This window comes from Leuciscus leuciscus, assembly GCF_965113295.1.
Source record: "Leuciscus leuciscus genome assembly, chromosome: 12".
Lineage (NCBI taxonomy): Eukaryota > Metazoa > Chordata > Actinopteri > Cypriniformes > Leuciscidae > Leuciscus > Leuciscus leuciscus.
In genome coordinates this window covers 11,130,135-11,150,237 of record NC_138736.1, presented here as the reverse complement: position 1 = coordinate 11,150,237, position 20,103 = coordinate 11,130,135, and the positions used below count along the sequence as shown (strand labels likewise).

General features: G+C 37.3%; 1 protein-coding gene across 1 annotated transcript; it reads right to left on the bottom strand.

The window, feature by feature from the left end:
* Positions 1-11,923: 11,923 nt before the first annotated feature.
* On the bottom strand, positions 11,924-17,815 carry tmem106bb (transmembrane protein 106Bb). The gene is made up of 8 exons (XM_082186903.1): positions 17,706-17,815; positions 16,241-16,454; positions 16,065-16,128; positions 15,287-15,446; positions 14,736-14,876; positions 14,594-14,643; positions 13,959-14,012; positions 11,924-13,176 (listed from the first exon to the last, which is right to left on the bottom strand). Exons 2-8 carry the CDS (start codon positions 16,443-16,445, stop codon positions 13,047-13,049), a joined length of 804 nt encoding a protein of 267 aa, XP_082043029.1. The 5' UTR covers positions 16,446-16,454; positions 17,706-17,815; the 3' UTR covers positions 11,924-13,046.
* Between the last annotated feature and the right edge of the window lie 2,288 nt (positions 17,816-20,103).

Genomic DNA, 20,103 nt, shown 5'->3' with positions numbered 1-20,103 from the left:
CTACCATTTTCCATAGCAAATATTGCAAAGGACTTCCAAGACGTTGGGAGACTAAAACCTAAATATATCCAGAGTTTTTGAGGTTCTCTCACTGTTGCACTACAATGATCACACTCATGTTGCAAATTGCAATTCATACACTATCATATTACCTTGTTTTTTTTTTGTTTTTTTTATATGCATGCACATTTTAAGAAAATGTCTGCACATTACAATTCGTACACTATCATATTACCTTGTTTTTGTAAATATGCATGCACATTTTAAAAATTTCTGTCAACCACAATTAGTCCAATGACTAATGCTGTGCACATATGTGTTTCTACATAATTATTTCTAGGTGAGACACAATGTCAACCTATTTTGCATCAATATTGGAGATTTATCATGAATTAAATTGAAAATCTTTATGTGACCTTTATGTAGTTCAACAGGATGGGTAGGGGTTGAAGTTAAATTAGGTTAGGTAGAAAATGTATAAAAACCACTGGGGAAAAAACACAGCAATTTAGAGTAAGTTAATCTGATATGAAAGATCTCACTCTAAATGAGAAACAAACAGTTACTTCATATAGAAAATCCTTCATTGACACCATGTGCCTAAAAAAGGAAACTAGTTTATTTGGAAGTTCAACATCTCTCAGGAAGGTATAACTGTCATATAAAGTCGCTGCCTTCAAACAGTATCCTGAGAAATTAACCTTAATTTGATTTCCTGCTAGTTAGTTCTTGGCAAAAAAAAAAAAGCTGTAAACCTGTGTCAACAAAACAACCACAATTATCTAGTATTACTAGCAGCCTTGGTATTTAAATTCAGAGAAAAAAGACTTGACTTGACTTGACTCGTTGTGTCAAACTACATTATGCACAGATAGTTGAATATGAGATGTATAGTGTGTGTTGTTTCCTGTATTATATCAACTTGTATATCAGCTGTTAAACCATGCATAAATGTCACATGGCCACAATGTTAGTGCATTACCCAAAAACATTTTTCTCACAGAAATAGGATTCGTATGCAATATATTGCATTGTCATGTGAGTGTATCATGGTTCTTGTGTGTCTTTAAGAACTAAAACTCTCACCTTTCACAGTGACACAGTTGCATTCACACTTAAACCATCAAACAACATTTACTTGTTAATGTTTGCAAACTTGCAAACTTGCAAACTAGCGTTTGCTTCACACACAAATGGCAGAACCTCTCTCTCTTGCAGTTGCACAGTTAAGTAAAAACTGAATGCAACAAAGTGTCACAGTGATGTTATATTTCCTCCAGTGCATGTATTCAGTTCTCCGTGTATATCACACTGCAGTAAATCAGAGATGGGTAACACTTTATTTCGATGGTCCACTTTAGAAATTCTACTAACTCTAAGTAGCTTTGTGATAACATGTCAAGTAACTCTCATTAGAGTATGAGTAGACTGTAGTAGACTGTTAGATGTTGGGGTTTGGGTAAGAAGAATAAGCTGACATGGTTGTAAAGTTACTTTTAGTTAGTAGAATGTATAAAGTGGCCTATCGAAAGAAATTATTTTCAGAATAATCATATCTAAGAGTTAAGACTTTGAAGAAGCTCAAATATTCAGTATTTTCTATATATAAAAAAAAATTTTTGGTCACTATATTATTCTGATACTTCCATTTGTCTTAAATAATAGTCTTAAGTTACTATTATATAAAAATGTGAAAAGTAAAAAAAAATAATAAGTAGGTGTCTAAACTGTTCACTGGTAGATCTTCACAGGAAAAATAGAATCAATTGCCCTGAGGATCATGTGTGCCATTTTAACTGAATGTGAAACTGATAGACTTACTCTGTGTTCAAAGGAATTTTCCATAACAAGTAATGGTATCTGTGGCACGGGTACCACAGAATATACTTTCATGTTTGAAAAAAACAACAACAAAAAATTTTTTTTGTGCATTTCCAAGGTAGGTGAAGTTCATTCCAAGTAATCCTTTTATGCGTAATTGTTAAAATACCTTCATGGTATTCATGAATATTATGCAAATGAGTAGAAATATTGAATATACTGTAGCGTTGCAAAGACACGGCTAGGAAGTCATCACACAGAATCTAAAGCTATAGCTCATAAAACACATAGTTATGGCTATGCTTTTTTCAAAACAGTATGATTATTACATGTATACAGTACTCTTGTGTGGAACACTTGAACCATGGACTTCAATTGTCTAATCAATTGCAGTTCTGTCTCTATGACAACCATCATTTAAGGGATCTGTGCCTTGAACAGATATTGGTCTCTCTGGATCTGTGAATGATAAAGACCCCGTTCCTCAGCTGAAAATGTAATCATGTGCTATAAACTCAACAGTGCATTATGCAAATCCTTGAATAAACATCACTGAAGGAACCTGGGATGGTAATCATAGCTCTCTCTTGTGACAAAACAGATAGTTACAAACTGATTAAATGTGAGGATCGCTGCAGGCCGTATATGAATTTGAAGTCTTGTTCTTCAGTCTTCACATATATAATTTGCACTTTGCAAATGTAGACAAACTGGTGAATGTCTGTAAAACTTTACCAGTGCCTATAAACAGTTCTGCAGATTTGAAAAACCTTTATTTAAAAAGACAAGTGATTGCAGCGTAATTATAGCGATCAACTGAATAGAAATTACGCCTCTTATTGGCAGTTCTCCTTGACAACCATTGTGTAATTTGTCTATGCTCTGGATACATTGCTTTGTTGCCAGCTAATAAAACCATGTTGCCTGTTTGAACTTCCATTGTGTTAGTTCTAAATAAGGGTTACGGTAAGTGTTGAGGTTATGAAATAACATTAATTAGACTGTGTTATAATGCCCAATTGTACACGATTACTTTTGTTGTCCTGGGGAAGCATGGAAATGAAAATCTCCTAATTGCACCAAGTTATTTGTGCACTTCAATTATGATGCTCTATAACATTAATTGCAGAGAAGGTGCAGCTTCCAATGAGCAACCCCAGTCTTTCACCTTCAAGTCTTTCAATCAAATACTTTAAAGTTGCCATAAATCAGAAGTTGCAATAGTCTTTTCTTCCCTATTGTGATGTACACTCACCTAAAGGATTTTTAGGAACACCATACTAATACTGTGTTTGACCCCCTTTCGCCTTCAGAACTGCCTTAATTCTACGTGGCATTGATTCAACAAGGTGCTGAAAGCATTCTTTAAATGTTGGCCCATATTGATAGGATAGCATCTTGCAGTTGATGGAGATTTGTGGGATGCACATCCAGGGTAGAGACCTGCACTCCCGCGGGAGTCCCGCGGGACCCGACGCAAAACAGAGCGGCGCGGGACAAATTTTGAAAGGTCATTGCGGGAGCGGGCGGGATGATGAAGGTGCACTTGCGGGTGCGGGCGGGGGGGATGATACGCTGCACTCCCGCAAATTAAATATGAGTGTAAAGTAAAATATATAAATTATTAAAGTAGCGTACATAATTTGTAGTTGTGAGGGAGATTCTGTTTGGCAGCAATAAAAACGTTTTAAGCAGCCTAAACTTGGATGTTGTCGTTACATAAACCCCATAAACCTCGACGGCAATGCTGAAGTGTCACACATGCAGACTGGCGAAGAGGAGAACATTTTCCCCCTGGGGTTGGCGCCCCCTCGTGGTATCTAGCCAATTAATCCTATGAAATGCACAAAAAATGAGTCATAATGCTATGGCGTACCCGGGAGGCAACACAAATGTTCCTTTAAATCTATTCAAAGATGTACCATTGAATATTAGCGCTTTAAATGTTAGAACTCTGTTACAAACTGGTCAACAGGCCTTATTAGCTACTACATTAAGCAATTTGAACATTGATATTTGTTGCTTATCCGAACTTCGTATGCCAGAATCAGGCACATGTCAAATAAAAATACCTGGCAAAACTGACTTTCTCACCTTGTATTATAGTGGAGAAGTGGCTCAACGACAGGGCCTCAATGGTGTTGGTATTGCAATTTCCAAAACCATCAATGATGCCCTAATGGAATGGAATCCTATTACAGATCGTATTGCCAAACTTCGCCTAAAGGCTAAACCTGCCAATATCACAATCATTGCAGTGTATGCTCCAACAAATATAGCCTCAGACAATATTAAGGAAACTTTCTATGAGGCACTTGACCTCGCGATTGAAGATACCCCAAAGAATGACTACCTCATATTGGCAGGAGACTTTAATGCTCAGCTTGGACCTCCAGTTCATGATCGCCAAGAGACGGGCCATAACTCCCTTGGAACACTGACTGATAATGGAGAGCGTCTCTTGTTTCTAGCATCAAACCATCATCTTATAGTGGCCAACACCCTATTCAGCCATAAACGTCGCCATTTACAAACCTGGATTAGCCCAAATGGAAAGACCCGCAATCAAATTGACTTTATACTAATCCGCAAACACTGGCGTCATACCCTGCTGGATGCTCGCTCCTACTGGGGTATAAATATTGTTACAGACCATGCTCTAGTATTGGCCAAGATAAAAGTGCGCCCCATATGTGAAAAACGAAAAAAGCCACTCCAAAAGTTTGACATTACACAACTAAAACTCCCAGACAAGAAAACCGAGTTTGTCTCTAAGTATAGCAACTCTAAATTACAGCTCATCTCCTACTCAGTCGATGGAATATGGACGCAAATCAAACAAAGCCTCACCACCTCTGCAAAAGCTGTACTAGGACATACAAAAAAGAAGAATGATGACTGGATTAGCACAAATACCATTTCCCTATCCAATCAGAGGAAGACTGCACGAAACAATAACAATCATATCCTTACAGCTGAATTAGCCAGGCAGATATAACGCTCTGCCAAGCAGGACAGGGAAATCTTTTGGACAAATCAAGCTATAGAATTGGAAAATGCACAAAATCGAGGAGATTGCAAAAAACTATTTAGATTGGTCAACAATCTGGCAAGAAAATATTCAAAACCTATCAGTGGAACCATACTGGACAAGCATGACCAGGTCATTAAAAGCAAAGAACAACTACATGACAGATGGTGTGAATATTTTGCCGAACTGTTAAATCGAAATCCTCCACAGGTTACCCAAGCCATACCAAAATGCAATCCGTCATTACATCACAACATAAGTGAAGAACCACCTTCTCTGAACGAAATTCAAAAAGCCATTAAAAGCCTTAAGAGCGGTCGTGCCCCTGGTGTAGATGGTCTACCTCCTGACCTCTTTAAAACTGAAAACCCGAGCCTGATACAGGACCTGCACGATCTTTATTCCAAAATATGGGCTGATGAAAAGATCCCTATAGATTGGCAAACTGCTATCATAATACCCATCTTCAAGAAAGGTGAAAAGAGAAACTGCAAGAACTACCGCGGTATTTCCCTTTTAGCCAATGCCTATAAACTCATGGAGCGAATTCTCCTAAACCGGATCCTGCCTATTCGTGAACTGTATACAAGAGAAAACCAAGCTGGTTTTCGACCAGGTCGTAGTTGTACCGACCAAATTTTTTCCCTCCGGCAAATAATAGAACTACGCCAAGAATTTAGGCAACCAACTGTAGTCGCATTCCTGGACTTCACAGCAGCCTTCGATAGTGTCGATAGAGAAACTATCTGGTCTTTACTCAAAATGGAAGGAATCCCCAACAAGCTGGTTAATCTCTGTGCATCAATGTATGAAAACACAAACTGCAGAGTCAGAGCCTATGGTGAAGATGGCCATGCTTTTGCCACTAAAACAGGGGTGCGACAAGGGGGCATACTTTCACCTTGCCTCTTTAACATTGTCATTGACCATGTGCTTAAAAAAGCGCTAGACGATAACCCTATTGGAGTAACCATTTACCCATCAGAACGACCGATTACTGATCTTACATTTGCAGATGATATAGCAGTCCTTGCAGAGTCAATGGATTCCATGCAAATAATGATTGACCACATTACCCAAATGGCAGCTTCTGTTGGTCTGAAATTAAACTGCCAAAAATCTAAATACATGACTGCTAATACTGACCCCATAAACCCCAATAATAACCTAACCATCGAAAATGAACCAATGGAACTTGTCACCTCATTCACATATCTAGGAAGCAACATTGCCCTAATAGGAAGCTCGGATGAAGAAGTTCAAATAAGAATACAAAGAGCTTCCTCAATCTTTGCGGCACTGAAATATTTATGGAATAGACGTGACATCCGAATCAAAACAAAAACAAGAATATATTGTGCTATAGTTCGGGCGACACTACTGTATGCCTCTGAAACGTGGCCTCTGAAAGCTGACCAACAAAAAAGGATGGAAATATTCGACCACCTAAGACGCATAGCCAAAATCAGTTGGTCTGACTTCATCTCAAATGAACAGGTCCGTGAACGCTGTGGCCTAAAGGAGTCCCTGTCTTCAGTGCTTATGCAACGCCGCTGGAAATGGATTGGACATGTTTTACGTATGCAAAATAATCGCCTACCATTACAAACTTTTATGGCCATTCCTGGCCCTCTTTGGAAACGCCCTAAAGGAGGCGTTCGTATGACAACGAAAAGATACTTTCACAAGGCTGCCGAATCCTTTATCATGGTACCCTTTGGATTGAGTAGAAAGAAATATGACAAAGAATGGCAAGGACATATTCAAACCTTGGCTATGGACCGAGTACAATGGAGGTGCATTACACAGGATGTCGTCCAAACCCTGCAGGGGTGTAAAGGACGTTAAGCAGTAAGCAAAAGGATGTTGTCGTTTGGGGTAGGGCGGGACCTAATCTCACGCACACTTGTTTAGAGACAATTCCTTCCCGCTGCTCCGTGTTCGAATTCGAAAGCTTCAAGTTCAAAATAGACAGCATGGAGGAGGAAAAGAGCACCTCTAGTGCTTCAGATATAGGCCTAAGCGCTTCAGATGTAAGTACCTCTCTAAAGAAAGGCACATTTACTACAAAAAAAAAAAAATCACGAAACCTCAAATCAGACATTTGGCAGTCTTTTTCGGTTGTGCATGATGGAGAGGGGAATCAACTACCTTTTGCCTGCTGCGATAAATGCCAAAAGGTGTTAACATACAACGGACACAAATCGCATTTTTTTCCAAGACCTTTCGTGAGACAGAAAGTGAACATACATCCTGCCTGCCGTCTTGCGGGCATTTGCGGGCGGGAGCGGGACATAATATCACAGATGCGGGCGGGAGCGGGACTAAAAATGACAAATCTTTGCGGGAGCGGGCGGGAGCGGGACTGAACACTGCGGGAGCGGGACTGAAAATTGTGTCCCGCGCAGGTCTCTACGAAGCTCCCGTTCCACCACATCCCAAAGATGCTCTATTGGGTTGAGATCTGATGACTGTGGGGGCCATTTTAGTACAGTGAACTCATTGTCATGTTCAAGAAACCAATTTGAAATGATTCGAGCTTTGTGACATGGTGCATTATCCTGCTGGAAGTAGCCATCAGAGGATGGGTACATGGTGGTCATAAAGGGATGGACATGGTCAGAAACAATGCTCAGGTAGGCCGTGGCATTTAAACGATGCCCAATTGGCACTAAGGGGCCTAAAGTGTGCCAAGAAAACATCCCCACACCATTACACCACCACCACCAGCCTGCACAGTGGTAACAAGGCATGATGGATCCATGTTCTCATTCTGTTTACGCCAAATTCTGACTCTACCATCTGAATGTCTCAACAGAAATCGAGACTCATCAGACCAGGCAACATTTTTCCAGTCTTCAACTGTCCAATTTTGGTGAGCTCATGCAAATTGTAGCCTCTTTTTCCTATTTGTAGTGGAGATGAGTGGTACCCGGTGGGGTCTTCTGCTGTTGTAGCCCATCAGCCTCAAGGTTGTGCGTGTTGTGGCTCCACAAATTCTTTGCTGCATACCTCGGTTGTAACGAGTGGTTATTTCAGTCAAAGTAGCTCTTCTATCAGCTTGAATCAGTCGGCCCATTCTCCTCTGACCTCTAGCATCAACAAGGCATTTTCGCCCACAGGACTGCCGCATACTGGATGTTTTTCCCTTTTCACACCATTCTTTGTAAACCCTAGAAATGGTTGTGCGTGAAAATCCCAGTAACTGAGCAGATTGTGAAATACCAGCCCGATCTCATCCCAAGTCGTCATATACTGACGCTTTTGACATTTCGTCTACATCGAACGCACATGGCACCCTTTAGCGTCAATATGAGACGCAGATAGATATGGGCCAGAAGGCGCCTCCTAGCGGTCTAACCCTAACCCTAACCCTACCCCAGACCTAAACCTACCCATAACCGAACAAAGCTCTGTGCGTCTCATATTGACGCTAAAGGGTGCCATGTGCGTTCGATGTAGACGAAATGTCAAAAGCATCAGTATATGACGACTTGGGATGAGAATGCGTTGGAAATACTCAGACCGGCCCGTCTGGCACCAACAACCATGCCACGCTCAAAATTGCTTAAATCACCTTTCTTTCCCATTCTGACATTCAGTTTGGAGTTCAGGAGATTGTCTTGACCAGGACCACACCCCTAAATGCATTGAAGCAACTGCCATGTGATTGGTTGATTAGATAATTGCATTAATGAGAAATTGAACCGGTGTTCCTAATAATCCTTTAGGTGAGTGTATATCTGAGCTTCTCGAACAAGAAAAAAAAAATGGCGGTACTTGATTTTCTCCATTGAGAATCGATTGGATGCTTGTATTGTGGTGGTTTGCTATTGCTGTGATGTCATGTGAGTGACAGGTTGCCCCGCCCTCACGCCAGTAAACACATCATCAGAGAAGAAAAGAAATGTTGCTGCAAGAGTGAGGGAAAGTTATTTTGATTAAAGGTTATGAGGATACATGAATTACAAAATAATGATGTGCACAGATAAATTATTTATAATAATAAATAATTATTATTCCATAAAAAATAAGCAATGTCAATTTTGATTTCATAGTGACATTTATTAACTTTTCATGAACTAACCCTTAATCAAACCCTTTAGTAAGTACATGTTGTTAATTAATATTACGCAGTTCTTATTTATATGATTGCTCTCTAACAAGGACACTTTAAAATAAAGTGTAAGCGCTTTTCTTTTAAATTTTATGCGTTATTGTGAAAAAGTAGCATTAAATATGTTGACTTTTTTTAAAAGTTTTTTTATTTTTGATCTGCTTTAGTAAGAGACTCAAGTTTCAGGTTTGAATGCAGTATCATAAATGATGTCAGCACCCTTTTATTGCATTTCCTGTTTTTCAAAAGGAGTTGAAGTTTCAGGTTGTTTACTCAGTTTGTTTACTTTGTCTAAATCTTGTTAGGCCTAGGTAAAAATAATTAAACTGATCCAATAAGTTATTACTTATAAACAATTGGATATGTTACTCCTCACGGAAACCTGCAAGTTACCAAATGACTACCTTCATCTAAACATTCTTACTCCCTCTGCTCTGGATATAAACACGTCTTAGCCACGTCTCTATGGTAGAGGTGGCGGCCTTGCAGTTGTCTACCAGAATGGTGTGAAAGTTTTCATGACTGAATTTTATAATGTCTTGTACATGTCAATTTTGAGACTTTCCCTACTCATGTGTGCCATGGTCACATAGCTTGATCTTGTTTGTACTTCGAGAATTTATAATATATCTATCTCTGGCTCACAAACTGGTATATCTGACCATAAACTGATAACACTTAGATTTGATTGCCCTTTTCCTGAACCTGCAGTCAAAACTACTATTAATTATCACAATATTGAAACTGTTTCTCAAACTCCATTAATGCATCTTCTCTGTCTATTTACTCTGATTTTTATTGTCCTTCTGCTGTTATCTCTACTTACAACTCTGCTATATCTGAACCCTTGGACAAACACACCCCCATGATAACTATGGTATCTTCATCTCATGCTTCTCCTTGGCATACCTGAGCTCTGACTGCTTAAACAAATTGGCAGACTTCTGGACGTCAATGCCTAGAAATGTATTAAAGACATCGTTAAAATAGTCCATGTGACTACAGTGGTTCAGGCTTTATGTTATGAAGCGATGAGAATACTTTTTGTATGCAAATTATTTTAAATTAATAACGAAACGTAAAAAAAAACGAAACAAATAACTTTATTCAACAATTTCTTCTCGTCTGTGTCAGTCTCCTACGCTGATCGTGTAGTAAACACTGTGCAGCGCTTCTGGGTTCTACGTCAGAGCGCTGGGTCATTATTGGCCGACGCTGTTCACGTGCGTGTGATGTAATAACTTTTTCATTACAGCAATATTATAATAAAATCAATTTAATAAAACATTTTGTTTCTAAACTGCTCGGAAAAGCTGTTTCCTTTCAGTTACCATCTCATCTCTCTATTATCAATCTTCTTGATCCCTATCAATCTGGTTTTCGATCAGGCCATAGCGCTTAAACAGCACTGTTAAAAATGACCAATGACCTTCTCCTATATCTGCTGATCCTGGCTGTCTGATTTAACAGCAGCTTTTGACACTGTATCCCATCACATACTTCTCTCTCATCTTTCAGCTACAGGCATCACGGGTAGAGCTCTTTCTTGGTTTACATCCCATCTCACTGATAGACAGTTATTCTTTTCTGTCCATAACTTCAAATCCCCCACTTCATTCAAGGTGTCCCTCAAGGCTTTGTTGTTGGACATCTTCTTTTTCAATAATTATTTGTTACTCCTTGGTAACAAATTGCTCTGCTTCTGCTATTCCTCTTGACTCATTAAATGCCTGACTTGTATTGCTGACATCAAAAACTGCTTTGATAGCCTCACGTCTTGACTACTGTAATTTGCTTCTTATTGGACTGCTGGCTAAAGCAATTGCTAGATTACAATCAGTAAAAAATGTCTCAGATGAGTCATTTCTCAAGTCAGGAAGTCCGAACACATTACCCCTTTGCTCTATAATCTCAGTGGTTTTCCATTTCCGTATTCAGTATAAAATTATCTTTGCAACATTTAAATGCCTTCATGATCTTGCTCCCGATTATCTGTCTGATCTGTTGCACTATTATTCTCCCCCTCGCTCTCTTAGATCATCTGACCGACGCCGACAAAACCAGCACTGCAAGTTTGAGAGGTGGCGCTCCGCAAAATCTTGCGAGAATCACAACTTGCTTTACGGCACGAAGTCACATACATCAACAACATATGAAGCAGCCTCTATGGAAGACACTAGCACTCATTTCAGACAGAGTCGACGAAGAAAGCGCGGTCGGACGAGTGCAGAGACGGCTCTGCGTGAGTGGTATTTACGACACTAACGTTTAATACAAGTACTCTAGGGGTCGCTGTTTGAGAAAAATGGAAACTGCATAGTGTGCCTTTAAAACTGCTTACTGTACCATGCTTTTGTCTTTCATCAAAGGGTGTTAGATCATTCAGTGCTATGGCACTTCGTGACACCTCTACTATATCCTCATTCAAATCACACCTAAAAAAATATTTTCTCAAAGTGTCTACCTCCATCTAGCGTTTTACTGTGTTTAGTTTTTGTCAATATGCATGTATATATTTATTAATATATGGTTGTATCTTGTTGATGCCATGTTTACTTCATTATCTCCCTGTAAAGCAAACCTTGAGCTTAGGAAAGTGCTTTATTATTAAAACTTATTATTATTGTTAAATTACAGGTCCAGTAAATAGATCAATGTGTTTGCACATTTGTTCATGCAACAAATAATCACAAAGCTTAAACGGGAATTAAATCCTGTGCACATAAAGTATTTACTGAGTGTATATATATAAATATACATATATATACATATATATAAAATATAAATATATACTGAGTGCTTTTATATAGAATTATAAATGTACCCGAAACATAAAACAACTTTTTCATTACAGCAATATTATAATAAAATAAAGAAAATTTATTTAAACACCCTCAAACAAACTAAACATGTTATTCTTTTTCTCACATAAATTCCTAGAAACAAAAGACAAGTGACTCAAAACATGTTTATTTTCATGGAAACCAGTAAGTGTCATGTTATTTCAGTTGTTAGGAAATGCAAAAATGCCAAGTCATGTTAGCAGCCACTTCTATTACAGAGGCAATACTTCATCAAAGTATATCATCTTTTAAGCTTTTTTTTAAAAACATGATTAAAATGTTTACAAATGTAAATTTCTATATAGACCATCTTGTTTAAAACGTTATCAAAGTTCTCTCTATTTAAACGTAACATCTAGTTTTAATAAGCAAACTTCTACACTTCTATATGAAATGCCTTTAAATTCTGAACAATAAGGAATCAGAAGGAATGATCATCTCATAATATCCTCCGTTATTTAAGTAGTCAGATGCTCTCAGGTCCCAGTGATTGTGGTTCTACGTAATTAGTGCTTTATCAGTTTGCATTTGGAGGCGACTTTTCATGGAGATTGCCAGCTTATAAACTGTGACAATGAGAAATTTTGCTATCAAAGTGCAACAAAATAAATAGACTGAAACATTTACATGAAGCACAATTTTTGTGCTATCTACAATGTCGTTCCCTCAGTGGTCACATGATCCTTTTGTATGAAACACACAGTAGTTGAAAGCAATCTCAAATATGCATCCCCCACTCCCCCTCAGAAAACAGCATCATGTAATGCCGTCTGTGAGCACGAACCAACTCTGTGGAACTGGAACGAGGTATTAGTGTGTTTGGGTTAAGATTGATCTCGTCATTGAATATCAGGCTCAACACGATAAAAATAATAACCCGAAGTACAGCTGACAAAAAGCTGGCGTCAAATACATAAATATATCAAGTCAGATCAGAGGGGTTTTAAATAGGTAGTGCTTGAAGACAAGGGAACTTTGTCAAAAGGTATCTTGTACCGCAACACTAATGAACGATTCTGTTTGGCAAAGTGAACTGGAATGAGAACTACGCAAACCCCGTAATGTTCATATTGCTTGGAGAAAATAAAGTGCATCATTCATGAATTGCAAACACCCTGACATCTAGTGGTTCACTGGCAGAAGTGCAGTAAGCCCTCAAACAGATTTGCCAAAACAATGACACATGGAATGGAGAGGTGAGGGACAGGGTGATGTTACACTATCAGGATCAGCTCTACCCTGCCCAAGGAGTATTCAGACTATATTCATGCAGAGCTGTAGTGTTTCCTCCACAGTCCACATACTGGTACATCTCCTGAGACACCTGCTCAGCATGGCCAAAGTACACTGTAGTGACGGTTACCCTGCAAACCAACGAGCAGAGTTACTAACAAATAAACCAAGAATATTTACCTGACTGCACTATAATTACCTCAAACCTGCTTTTCCTGCGTGACTGCTGAACATATAGCAATGTGTGCTAAGTGCTGCACAACAGCTCCAATGTTTTTTGTTAAATAAGTGTTGGACATGTACTTCCTTCATTTTCTCAGACCAATTGAATCAAAAGCATATTTGAAAATCAAACAAAAAAGTACAAAACTGTGTACTTAACAGTTTTAATGTGGTAAAGACTTCATCTAATTACTCTTCGACAGCGATGCCATAGAAACATACAGACCTACCGCAAAAACGGAAGCTCTAAAGATGGCTGTGCGCTGGTTTCTTTGGCACATAAGGTCTATAAAACTGTTTTAAATATATTTATTCTGTATATAGATAAAACATTTTCTTTTTATTGCAAAATATGCATATCTATGTAGTATGAGCACATAGGGATACTGACTGTCACGTAATTTGCAGTGCTTTATGGGAATCGGCGATGCTAAAGGGTTATTTTGGCGGGTTCTGATTTGCTTGTTTTGATTCTCTGATTGGTGGAGATTTCTTTGCAGAATCATGGGTTATGTCGCTTTCACCAGGAATTCCGCTGTTAAATTTGATTATTTAAAAAAATACAAAAATAACACTCACGTTTTCAACAAAAGCATGTACCATCGAAATCACAGTAGGTCTGTCTTTAAAGGTTTATCAATTATTGTTAAAAATCAGTCAAAACAATATACGTGTTTTGCACAATACTTACTGCATCATAACCACAATGTTGTGCACCTTGATGCTCTGCAGAGTACAGTAGTCACTGTAAAACAGATGAAGTTGAAAAGGTCTGTTAGGGATAAATAAATAAATAATAAATAAAAATGCTTTGCATATCAAAGCTTTCCCATTACCAATGATTTGCATATAAAAGCAACATCATTACCTTTCCCCATTATTGCAAAGGCAAACAAAGTTTTTCATGCTTGTTCAATGAACCATAAACAATTATTGCACATGCACCTGGAACAGTCTTTAAGATGCTAGGTGTTTACAGGCGGTTAATGTCACAGTTCCAATAACTTAGGACACTAAGGAGACCTTTCTACTGGAGAGGAGAAAGATGCCCAGGGTCCCTGATCACCTGCGTGAACATGCCATAGATTGTAGGGACGCATGTGGACTGCAGATGTGGCCAGAGCAATAAACCTCAATGTCCCTAAAGTAAGACACCTAAGACAGTGCTACAGGGAGACAGGAAGGACAGCTGGTCATCCTTGCAGTGCCAAACCACATGTTACCATATGTCCCCCCCCCCCCCTTGGTGGAAGAGTGGAGTAACATCTCAAAGCAAAACTGGCAAACTGCTGCATGTTTTCATGTATAAAAAGTGTGTATACTTACTACATATAGCTCATTTCATCAGCTATGGTGGTGGGCACCATGTAGTCAATCTGACAAAAATAATTAAGTATAACACAAATATGATTAAAGATTATATATGCTGGAACATACATTTTAACAGCTATTGAAAGTACAGCTCTACCTGCTTCATATCCAGGGGGCCAATAGTGGTTATGTTGCTAATGCGGGTCTTTCCAATCACAGTCTTGGAAAACTGCACCTGGGCTGTGATGTTGGCCACGTCCACCGAGTAATAGTTGTTGTTAGTAATATTCAATGAGTTCTTTAAAGGAAATAAAGACAATTAAACGGGATGAACAGACATCTAAAAAAAAAATCTGTCTTCAAACCCGCATTAACCTGCTAAGCATCTGTCTGAGGAAAAAGATTATACAGATTTGGAACGACAGACAGGATGAAATACAATACACAGATCTCGTGTGAGAGTGAGTTTGTTGTGTTTGAAACGACTTGAAAGTCTGGTAGTGTGTGACGTCCAGTTTTTCTCTAACCATCTTCCAATGGTAACCAAGTTGGTTACTTGATTGCAAAATAAGGGTGATATTGCCAGCCTTAAATTACAACAGAATTTTCATATTCGGGATCCCTCAAATTTATTGCTGAAGCAGATACACCATCGAACACTTTTAAACTCAGTTGTGTCGTGTGTTTGACTTCTCTGGAGGAACTTACCGTAACATTGAGATACACAATGCGTTTGCTCTGGTCATAGGACACGTAGACCGACTTCACTCCCACATAGTTCACATCAATGGAACGTGGGAACAGGAAGAACACAGCCAGGCTGGAGAGCAGCAGGCACACAATAACTGAAGCTGTCACATACAGCTTGCTGAAACATAGATTAAGAGCTAAATCAGTAAAACAAACACAACATAAATATCTTCATATAAGACATAATACCTTCAAAAAAGGAATGAGACTAAAACAGTGAGAACTGGTTCAACAAAAGTGCATTAGGATAAACATTTCTCAGAATATCTGCAGGTTTCAGCACTTCTGATTTAATATTTGTAAATGCCATTTTCAAAACTTCTCTAAAATTTTAAGACCTGCATATCACTTCCATCGGCTTCAATGCGAACAAACTAAATGATCTTGCTTAACAGAGATATACAGTACAAATGTAAAATAAAAAAATAAAAATCTATAATGTAATATTAATACTGGACTGAAATATATAATAATAATTATACATTTTTATTTGGGGATACAAATAGTAATATAACAAGAGTAATATATTTCTATTTTAATTCACTTTTATGCATTAGACGATATTAAGATTTCAAAAAGCAATGAGCGAAAATAAAATCTAAAACTTGACTACGGTGTCAGTTCAGTTGCATTTTTAAGACCTTTGAAAAGTGGATTTAAGACATTTTATTGTTAATTAAGACATTTTAAGACTTTGAGGATCCGCAGACACCCTGATTTTACAAAAATCTCTTACGTTCTCCTTGGTCTCAGCCTCTGGTCGCTGTATGGGATCAGGGCCACCAGCTGATTTTCTTGGCCTGCATAAACATGTCACAGCGTGTCACATCACATGGTGTACATTTCAGATTGGCTTCCTTTAAAAAAAAAAATCAATCAACATGAACTTTCTAGATGAAGTGTTCTATATACCTCGCGGGATCCTTCCAGTGCCTTGGCATGTGGGGCAGGTGACGCTGTCTCGGCCAGTGAACTCCACGTAAGGGAACTGAGACACGTCTCCCCCGCTCTTATTGTCCTCCGTCTGCATGGCACTGTACCCGGGGGATGCGGTTAGGCTGTCCTGACAGTCATCATGACAGGTATGCTTGGGCAGGTGGGAAAGGGCCTTCCCCATTTTGTACACCTTCGATAAAAGCAAAGATTTAATATGGTCGAAAAAACACAAATTATACTATAATTTACAACAAATTTTTTTGTTTTTTTGCTAAGGTTGAAAGCAAAATGAAACATCACTAGAATGTCTAGAAAAACAAAACTGCATATCCAAGACCACCAAAACCATTTAAAACAGAAAATGAAATAGATAATAGACTGGAACTTTGATAGATAATCAAATAAAACAGAAACCTTTAACAGAGAATGCAACATAACAGAATCATGAATAGAGAACTAGAATAGAATCTTTAATAAAAGATCGAATCTTTTTGAGAATCAAATACAACAGAACCTATAACAGAGATTTAAACAGAACCTTCAATAAGTAATCGAACAGAATCAAAATAAATTGAACAGAAACATTATTAGAGAATAAAATAGAATAGAATCTGTAGTAGTCAATCAAATATAACAGAAACTTAAATAGAGAATCATAATAGAATATCTAAATAGATAAACTAATGTAACAGAATCTTTATTGGAGAATCAAATACAAAAGAACCTTTAACGGAGAACTGAACAGAGCAGAACCTTTCAATAAATAAACAAACAGAATGAATTTTTAAGTTAAGAATCAGAATAGGATCTTTAATAGACACATAAATAGAATTGAATCTTTAATTGAGAACCGAAGAAAAGAAAATATATAATGATGAATCAAATAGAATATCATTTTTAACAGAGAATCAAATGCAATTGAATCTTGAATAGAGAATCAAATATAACAGAATCTCATTGAAAATCAAATAGAACAGAACTTTTAACGGAGAACAAAAAAAAAAAAAAAAAAAATCAATTCAATCAGATATGAACCCTAGTAGCAATATTTCATACCGGTATACGGATTACTGTATCTTATATAACGTAATACATGACTGAGGCAGTCATGCAGAAGGAGTAGCCTAGTCTCGATGTCATCAAGCATTTTATTTGCCAAAACAACAACCGTCGTCGTGTATGGGATTAATGACAGATGATGAAACTACATTCATGTGTCGTGTTTATGGTTTAGAAGTGCCAAGTCAAAAAACATACAATGTCATTTGTGAGTTAGGCCTTGACACATTAGCTCCTACATGAGCATTGACTGGTTGGCTAAAAACAAAGCTTAAGTTAAAAACGCAGCGGGCTAGTTTGCTCTGAACCAGTAGATAAATGCAGCGCCTATGATTAAAATAGGCTTGTCTCATATCAAGTATGTAAAAAATCATGTTCTTACCTAAAATGATCGGTTTTAGGTGAGCGCTTCAGTTCAGTTGACATGCAAATATCGATTCGTTTATCTTTTGCACTGACATGCGCAATGCGTCGTTTCTCAGACTAGGCACACAATACTTCATCTCATTAATATTAATTAACCTCCATGGAGCATCCAATCACGTAATACATTAATTCGTCATCGGCTCATCGGACTCAGAGCCAAATGGCTCTGATCGGACTGAACGTCGAGTAACGTAATTAATATTAATGAGCAAATCCTTCACCTTGGCAGGATTGTAGAAACAGATAAGCCGATAGGTTGAGCGTCTGTTATGTTGGGGAAGTATCCTCTGCTGCCCACTGGTCAAAAATTAACGGAGGCTTTGGTCAAAAATGATCCTGCACATTTAAACTAAATCTAGTAATACAATGTGGAATGGGGGGTCGATAAATGAAAAGGGTCGATTGCGGCATTAATTAGATCTGATCATGTTGCATCATATTTTTACGCGTTTTACAGCGTTGCGCACTATAACCAATCACACATGACTCTGTTGAGTTTACGAATGCAATGGCCAATCAGAGGCGTTAAGATTAGTAATCGTTTGTTCAGTGCGCGAGCTGAATACTCTCATCATAAACAACTGATAAACATAAACAGATTTGGTGACTGTGCTCTTGAGAGCGTCGAAACTAATATAAATAGGTTTTTCTATTTACAACGTATTTTGCAGCGTCGAGGAATGTAGTCAATCACAAACACATATCTGATGGTTTCTTGAATGGAATGGCCAATCAGACGTACACATAGGCTAGGCTACTATTTCATGACATTCTATTTAAATGTGTTTTTAAGGAGGAATCACATCTAGCCTTACCCGAGTTTATTTCATCCCTTATTTCCAACATAGAAATATGTATAGTTAAATGTTTGACTCTCCATATTGAAATTGAGTAAAATTAACATTAATGCACATTGCACAACAAGCATATGACTGTTCATAGATAATGCTTCAAATAAAAAACAAAAAAACTTATATAGCAAATTAATGGCTTTGCAAACTAACAAACCCACAACAACATTGTTGTCATGTTATCAAAGGACAAGCTTAAAGGAATAGTTCACTTAAAAATGAAAATTATGTCATCATTTACTCACCCTCAAGTTGTTTCAAACCTTTATGAATTTCATTCTTCTGCTGAACACAAAGAAAGATATTTTGAAGAATATCGGTAACCAGACAGTTAATGATAGGCCTACATCATTGACTTCCATAGTAGAAAAAAAAATACTACAGAATGTCATGTAAAGAGCACATTCAGGGCTTTTCAGAGATACTAAATGTATGGAGGTTTCACCAGGACAACAACTTCTCCTTGGTCTTTAAAAATAGCTGACATTAATTTAGCGATCAAAGTTAGCACTCTTATGGAAATATGATGATATTATGTAATTATATTTTAAATCGGACTCATTTTCAAATTGTTTGTCATAAATAAACATCTCAGGAAAATGTTATAGGGTTTCTAATCAAAATATGACTCTCTGTTACAGAATTTTTATTTGAATTGAAACATGTTCACTGTAGAGGACACCAGGACTAAAACCATGTTTATCAGGCAGTTTGGAGACAACAAGTGAATAGGGAAATCAATTATACATCAATATTCTTATGAAATATAAGATATTATTAGATATTATTATGAAAATGTTGAAATATTATTACTCCCATTATTACACTCTTTTTTCATAAATTTTTCATTAATATGGAAATTAGATACATGTATCAAGGAACCCTTTTTTTTAGAGTGCAGTCTATACATTGTATTGAATAGGAATGCCATTTATGGCCATGTTTACACGCTTATTGCATAAAGTGAAATGGTATATCAGCTCATTCCGTTACATCTTTCATAACATATAGTTGAGAATCATCTTTATACATAGTTTGGTAAAAAAAAATCCTGAAACCTAAAAATTGATTGGTGAATGAAAAGAAATCCCAATGTTTTTGCCTATACTTGTAATTTCTTGTCATTCTATTTTCTAAACAACTGAGTCCTGGTGTCCACATGAATAAAATATAATTTGTTTTGTAAAATATATAATGTTTTTTTCCCCTCTCATTTGTGTATTATGCTCTCTAAACAATGTAATGACATGAAAAAATTACAAAAATAAAATAAAAAATTACTCACTTTTTTTCTGGGGATATAGGCTATTTATCAAATTAGGATATGTTTTACAAAGAATAAACAAAGATTTGTTTCATGAAATCAAATTATTTTGGCAAGGAGAATATATATATATATATATATATATATATATATATATATATATATATATATATATATATATATATATATATATATATATAATTAAATCCTACTGAAAATAGAAAATGACGAAGTTAAAA